The sequence below is a fragment of the Euprymna scolopes genome, chromosome 26 (genome assembly GCF_053919585.1).
Source record: "Euprymna scolopes isolate OS-2025 chromosome 26, ASM5391958v1, whole genome shotgun sequence".
NCBI classification, from domain to species: Eukaryota; Metazoa; Mollusca; class Cephalopoda; order Sepiida; family Sepiolidae; genus Euprymna; species Euprymna scolopes.
Genome location: NC_136507.1, coordinates 3937652 through 3945905, shown reverse-complemented (window position 1 = coordinate 3945905; position 8254 = coordinate 3937652). Strand labels below are relative to the sequence as shown.

General features: G+C 30.0%; 1 protein-coding gene across 3 annotated transcripts in view; it reads right to left on the bottom strand.

Annotated features, from left to right (window-relative positions):
• The window catches only part of LOC145247896 (uncharacterized), a 341390-nt gene that overhangs the window by 60580 nt on the left and 272556 nt on the right, over positions 1-8254 (bottom strand). The window contains exon 1 of one of the 3 annotated variants that reach the window (XM_080109517.1): positions 2879-3433. The exons of the other annotated variants lie outside the window; for them this stretch is intronic. Coding sequence (XP_079965643.1) covers positions 2879-2942 — 64 coding nt within the window. The 5' untranslated portion in view covers positions 2943-3433. Of the gene's footprint in view, positions 1-2878; positions 3434-8254 lie in introns of those variants that run through there. 3 annotated transcript variants of the gene reach the window in all.

Genomic DNA, 8254 nt, shown 5'->3' with positions numbered 1-8254 from the left:
ATAAAGTTCTTTCAATTTACTTAATATTTTGTGACATATTCTGTTCTTCTAAACGAATGAATAAATGCAGAACTACTCTCAATTAAATATCATAAGTATGCTTTTCAAAGTTACTTTCATCTTTTAAGTATATTTTTGAATAACTTTCCAATGTCTCCACTTTTCAGTCTTTTATTTGCGAGTAAAAGACTTCATTTTTAAAGGACACTAAATGTTCACTAAACATCAGTCAATAACAAAGACACAGATTCAAGAAACACTAAAGTACAATTTTCAAAAAACATTTAACTACAAAATATGACCTTTAAAATGTTCAAAAAGAAACAAGTGCTTCGCTTGAAATATCAAGCTTAACAATCACTTGCAAAAAAAAAAAAAAAAAAAAATTAAATTTAAGTGTTTTTATTGTCATCAATAAAAGATGTGGAGAGTTACAAGTGCAGCTTAAGACAAAATGCACGAGTGTGTGTGTGTGCGCACGTGTGTGTGCGTGCACGTGTGTGTCCACGCATGTCTTATGAGAAAAGCATTTATTGCACAGAAATATCGGTTGACATATTCTACTTCCACAACTGAGGTTTTGTCACTTAATCCTTTGAAAAATGTTATTGGATTAATATTTATTAAGCACTGGATTTTAAAACATAAGATAAAAATGAACCAATATTTTTAAGCAATCTACACATTTTTTAACTTTATTCTTACTCTACACTGTATTGAGCTCTTTTACTCCAAATAAAAAAAAAAAAAAAAACACTCCGTCATTCACAGATTATATATATACATATATATATACATATATATGTATGTATGTATGTATGTATGTATATTTAGGCAAAATATTTTCATTAAGACATATTACTAAACAACATGGAATGCTTCTGCTAAAAAACTCTGTTTTATTTTTGTTTTTTTGGATGGTCTATCGAGTATTTTTATCAAATTATCATATGTAGATCTGTAGATTTTATGTTTCATTTTTTTGCAAGGCTTTCGATTGATTCATTCAATCATCTTCAGGTGGGGTATTAATCAAGATTTGTTCAACCCCCCCCCCCCAACATTTTTCTGAGGAGTTCATGAAGATTAAAATATTCCTGCCAAGACAAAATTTTTTATTGTTGATTATAGAATATTTTTAGTGGTTTTAGGGATTTTTATTCTTTTTAAGTGAGGATTGTGATGTATAATTTTTGTGTTGTTGACTACTGTAAATTGGAGAGGAGTTAGGGTTTAGTCAAGGGTGTATTATGTGTCTCCCCCACGAAGGAAGAGTTAGATACAGGGTCGGTTTTTGATGTTTTTAATCCCCAAGAAGATGCAATTTGGAAAGATTTGGGGGAGAAAAATTAAAATTGTCTTTCTTGAAAGATTTTTTCCTTCACTGACTGAGGATAGAACAAATAAAATGTAATATTAGAACAGATACTACACTTTGAATTATTTTCTAAATTAAATATAACATAACAAGGCCATCAAAAGTGCCGGAAAATAGGAGTCATTGATCATCCTTTATCTTACACTTGCTATTTTACTCTTAGCTAGAATCATTTCAGTCACGACAATATCACATTTAATTTAGAGGTGTCATCCCATCTAAAATATCGTTAAGTTGAAAATTATATATTACTGATTTTTTGGAAATCCAGAAAAAGTATTAAAAATAAAATATAAATTTATTCAGAGTCAGATATCCAATCAACATCCTAAAAGTGCATACAAAACACACTACATATACATACATATATATATATATATATATATATATATATATATATATATAAACTGACTTCTTTAGGAGTTACTAAATAAGGAGTTATTTACTAAATTGTTTCACATATTTTGAGATATAAAATTTTTTTAATTATTTGGATTGACACCAAATTCTCAGATGTCACTTAATCTCAACATGAAATGAATGTGAAATAAAGAACTTATCTTTTACTGTAATTTTTTTTATTTATCAATAACAAAATATTTCTAAAGAATTGAGAAAAGTGAAATAAAAAAAAAAAACAAAAAAAAAAACATGAAAAACTGTCTATTTAAAATTTTGGAAAAAAAAAATCTAATTTTTTTTTTTACTTATATTATTTCCATTTTTATTATTTAGATAAATAAGAATGACATAATGACTCACATTACTTTAAAAATAAAATCCATAAAGGAATACAACATTATTAATAATATAAAGAATGAGAAAGATATTTAACTAAAATGACAAAAAAAAATAAAGCTAAAAATTAATTTAAAAAATTAAATTCAATATAAAAAACAATTTATTTGTAGGTGAAACCTGTTAAAGGTTAGAGATATTCAGTTGTATTCTGAGTTAGCATTTAAAGATGTCAAAATAAAGTTGTTACAAATAAAATACTATGGAAATTCATTAAAGGAAAAAAAATGATCAAATTTGAAAAATTTATAATGGATAAAATTCAGACGATTTTGTTATTAAAAAAAAATATTTTTCTATAATTTATAAAGGAAAAAATGTAACATTAAATTAATATTGAATAAATAGCTCAATCTGATAACTTTTAATCAAAAATGTTTTTTAAAGTTTAAAACAAAAATTCTTAAATATTTGATCAAATTTTACTGAGAAACAAAATCAAAAAGCTGGTTTGAAAATTAAATCCAGAGAAAATTTGATTAAGTTTATAATTTTAAAAGATTTAAAAGTTCAGGGATTAAATGCACAAAAGACTATGATATTCTTTGTTGTTGTTGCTGAATAGAAAATTTTTTTTAATTAAAATAAAACAAAAGTCGTAATGAACCAAAATTCTGGAAAATTAAGAAAAAAAAAAAAAAAAAAGATACCTAAAAAGTGATTTAAATAACTGATGCCGAGCTGAGCAAAAATTTGACTGACCTTTAAACTGAACGAACTGAAGAGTACACATCAAATGGTAGAAGATTGAACAATGAAACTTCATGGTTTGTTGGTTTCTTCAGAAGAAAACAATTCCTCTCAAAATAAGAGGAACACTCAATTTGTAATCAAACAAAATTTGTCAATTTCTTTTTGTTTCTACTTTAAAAAAAAAAGTGAAAATAAACTAGAGACGGTAGATATTTTACAGGGACTTTTCATTGCTCTGAGAGAAGAGGCGAGAATTGACCAGCATTATCAGATTGGTATGCTTAACTATTTACAGGAAGGATATAAGTTTTTTTTCTCTCTCTCACTTGTTTGTTGTTCTTCCTCCAGAGCAGCATCGCATCAACATTCACCCCCTCCAACTCTTCCTCCTCCATCTTATTAAAAGTACCAAATGAATTAACACCACACACTAAAAAGATGCAAAAGAGAAATGAGGGCCATTTTCCTTTCGAAGGGGAAGGGGGAGTCATATGTTGTGACTCACATCAAATGACAGGTCAAAGGTTAGAGTTACCAGAGTCTCTGACAGTGTTGGGGGAAAGTGGGTCACAATGAAAAGGACCTGTTAGTAAAAATAAAAAAAAATTAAGTGGTTTTACTTGAGAGCACTCTCTCTCTCTCTGTGTGTGTGTGTGTGTGTATATATATATATATATATATATATATATATATATATATATATATATATACTAGCAAAAGTACCCGTCGTTGACTGGGTTCAAAACAGCCTACAGAAAATGGACTCTGATTTATGAAAGTATGATAGGTTATGAAAAGGAAGGGTTGCAAATTTGGGTTGAATTTGGGGGTATCAAAACCAAAGCAAAATATGATGAAAGTAAAAGTAAAATAAATAAACCCCATAATTTATTATACCATACCTGTTCACATTGAAACACTTATCACAATATTCTGTGGATCTATATTAAAAAACCTTGTTAAACTTTGTGACATATTTCCATTCTATGGAGGTCAGGTGCGAACGAACACCCCATAATTTTATTATACCATATTTCTTCAAACTGAAACATAATTATCAAAGTATACTTACGCAGATAGATATGAAAAGTCTAAAGTTTATGCCTATGTCCATTCTATGGAGGCCAGGCGCAAACGCAGACTCCACAATTTTATTATACTATCCTTATTTAAGTTAAAACATACCCATCAAAGTATTTTTGTGTACATCTATATCAAAAACACTTATAAACATTTTTTTAATTTTTAAATTTTTTATTTCCATACTTTGTAGAGTAGGCGCGAACGCAGACCCCACAATTTTAATGAATCACCGTTCTGCCAGATCAAACATACCCATTCCTGTGTCTCGATACATATTCTATCATTATATGTAATCATTTTTTTTTTAAATAGTCAACCATAAAGGAGCCTATTCGTGACCAGACACACACAGGCATTCAGTTTTATATTATTACATAAGTTTTGTGGTTAAATTTTAAATTCTGAAAAAAACAAAATATAGAGACATATATTCGATTAAAGAATTTATTGCTTGATAGTGTCTTATCTTGCTTATATATATATATATATATATATATATATATATATATATATATATATACACATATGTAATATACTGAGTTTGTGTAATTCAGTAAATTTTCATATACTAATAGGTTTTAAGCCAAAAATGGTTGACTCAAGGATTAAGCCACAAAATTATCACATTTCATAATTGAGCATTAATCATTAATTGAACCACAACCAAGGTAAATGTTTCTCACATGCTTTTCCTGTTACGGACCCCCCCCCTCCTTTTTTTCTTTCTATTAAAAAAATGCTACATTACCTAAAGTGTTTATTCATAAAGTCTGAAGAAATGCTGGTTTTTGAAAATTTTCAAACGATATAATGCTTGAAATTGTCGAACTAGATATTGAAACAATTGTAACGTAAAATGAAATACATTTTTTGTTGCCATCAACACCTTGTTTTGAAGTCTTGATTTTGCATACACTATATATATATATATATATATATATATATATAGAGAGAGAGAGAGAGAGAGAAAGAGAGAGATAAAGACCAATGTGTATTTTATTTGTATATATGTACTTTCTTCCTGCCATGAATAAGTTTGTGAGTAAAACATGTCTTTTTCTCGCACAATCTTCCTAGCCAAAACCATTTCAGGTGATGAGGGAAATGAGAAAGCAATCAGCCAAAAACTACAGACTTTATATTGCTGCCTGAAATAATTTGGAAAGAAACCATTCACAATTTAATTCATCTAGAAATATTACTGTTAAGTTTTGAATTAGATATTATTTACTTTATTTATTAAAAAATTGGCTAGAACCACTAATCTAACTTTACATCCAAAACGAATAAAAATGTTATTTTTAAATTTATAAAAAAGATGGAAAGAATTAAAAGTAAGGAGGGAGAAAAAGGAAACAGAAAAGAGAAAAAGTGATCTCACATTATTTTATAATTTATAAAAATTAGAGACATTCAGAATAGAAACAAATTTACAATAGAATCCTTGCAATATATACAAAAAACTCATCTCTTTCCTTTGCGACCAAGACCGCCAACCTCCAATATTTCCTCCTGTATCAGAAAACACGCTATGTGATATACGTATATCTGTACGTGATGTTGCGAAGCTAATCAAAAACCTTGATTCGAGTAAAGCAACTGGCCCTGATGGTATTCCAATTATAGTACTCAAAAAACTTCAACCTGAATTAGCGCCCATACTTACAAAACTGTTTAAACGTTGTCTTAAGGAGAATAGTTTCCCATCTCCCTGGAAAATCTCATCAGTATGCCCTGTATTTACGAATTCAGGTGATCGCTCATCCCCCTCTCAGTACAGGCCAATAAGTCTCCTGTGCGTCATGAGTAAGTTGCTAGAATCTGTGTTAAATACAGAAGTAATCAAACATCTCAACAAAAATAACCTTCTTAGTGACACTCAATATGGTTTCCGTTCTGCTAGATCTACAGCAGATGTCCTTACAGTTATATCGCATAGGATTAGCAAATCTCTCGACGGTGGCAATCTTTCTAGGGCAATTGCTCTTGACATATCTAAAGCCTTTGATAGGGTATGGCATAAAGGTTTACTTCATAAGATCGCTAGCTATGGTATAGCTGGAAAAGTCTTCTCAATTATTAAATCATTTCTTTCTGATAGGTTCATAAGAGTAGTAGTTGAGGGGCAAAAATCAGAAGCTCACAGTATTAATGCCGGTGTCCCTCAGGGGTCCATCCTGGGCCCAACTCTTTTCCTGATCTACATTAATGATCTTCCAAATCATATCCTTACATCATTTGTAGACATTTATGCTGACGACACTACCATTTATGGTACCACATCTAAGACAGTAAACGACCAAGTTCTCTCCAATTCTCTCTCCTCTGATCTTGAGCACGTAGTACAATGGGGAAAGGAGTGGCTGGTTACTTTTAATGCATCTAAAACCAAGCTTCTCTCTTTACATCATCAACATTCTAATTCACATTTGTCATCAATTGAAATGAATGGCTCTCGTCTTCAGGAGGCCTCAAGTTTTGACAAGCTTCTGGGCTTGACCATTACTCCTGATCTTAAATGGAACACGTATATCAAATCTGTCGCCAAGGCCGCTGGAAAAATGGTGGGATCTTTCTATAGATCCAGTAGATATCTCACTGCTGATGCTATTCTCTACCTATATAAGAGCCAGGTACGTCCAAGGATGGAATACTGTTGCCACATCTGGGCAGGAGCTGCTAGAAAGGACTTGTCCTGCCTTGATAGAGTTCAAAATAGACTTCGTAGCCTCGTAGGAGATGTCCTTTTCTCCTCCTTGCAACCTCTATCTCACAGAAGAGATGTTGCGAGTTTGTCTCTGATGTATCGTTATTTTCATGGAAAGTGTTCAACTGAGCTTCAATCTATGGTCCCCCCTCGCCAAACTTTCACAAGAAACACTCGTCTAGCTGTAAACACTATCAATAATTTCCCCCACTCTTTATCTGTGCCTAAACCTAAACGTAGATTCCATGAACAAAGCTTCTTTCTTAGAACTGCACGCCTGTGGAATTGTCTTCCGTTTTCCTGCTTTCCGGCTGACTACAATATGGTTGTGTTCAAGTCTAAAGTAAATAAGTTCTTGATGAGCCGTTCCATATAAGTTATTAAATTTACCAAATTTTCATTACTAATGATTACTATATTGACCAATTTCTACTGTACACTCTTTAACCCTTATCCTTGAGTGGCCTCTGGGCCTTGATAATGTGGTGATGCCTTTGTAAAAAAAAAAAAAAAAAAAAAAATCTCTGATCATCAACCTCACAATTGATATATAAAAACACATCACCATAAGTCATTCAATTTATTATTTTCAATACTCTCATTGTGTTCATCACCATTCCACTGACAATCTATTCATCTCATTAACCCAAACAGCTTAATCTTAGAACAATGAATGATCTAAAATATTTTATTAAATTCTAAAAGAAAAGCCTTCAGTCACAAAATTTTATTTATTCATTATTTAATGGATTATAACTTTATATTCTGCTAAGATTTCTATTAATAATTAGGCTTTATTTAGCACTGGAATTATTTTTTATGTATATTATTCATACTAATTAAAAAAATATTTTTTTTTTTTATAGATTTTCATACCCCCTAAAAACCTTTAAATTGAATTGCAATTTTAGGAATATTTATTAATTGACATCTAATACCTATTGTTAAAATTTCAAAAAATTACCAGTATCTAAACTTTCACAAAGGTCTTCCATCTCGTTTTTAGCTCCTTTGCATAAAATTAAACATTTGCATCCCTTATGTCTAGCAACTGTCTTCAAAATTCATAATGATCGGTTAATTAGTTTAGTGAACCATGTACATAAAAATATATAAATATTGTGTATAATTTTTTTTTTTTAATATGGTAAATGGCAATTTTTCTATCATAGATTTAATGATCCCAGTAACTTGATTATTCTGATACTTTCATGCTATTTAGCTCCAACCCTATTTTTAAAATTATAATTAAAAGTTGAAATTGGATTAAAATTGATTAAAATATGAGTTCCCCCAAAAAGAGAAATACATAAGGTCGGGTGGTTTATTAAAAATGCTAATTTCACTTAAGCTGGAATTCCCTCCATTGCTCTTACTCACTTGCAGAAATTTAAATGTAATGTGAACAAATATCTTGCTACTAAACTTTATATTCAGGCTACACCCCCCAACATTTATCCCCTTTGGCTTTGGTGGTGATATGTGTTTGAGCTGAATACAAGTATTTAAAAGAAAAAAAAAGAAGTGGCACATTGAAAGAAGTTTGTTTAGAACAAAAGATAGTGTGCTAAAGAACAAGGGTCTTTAGTTTGAAA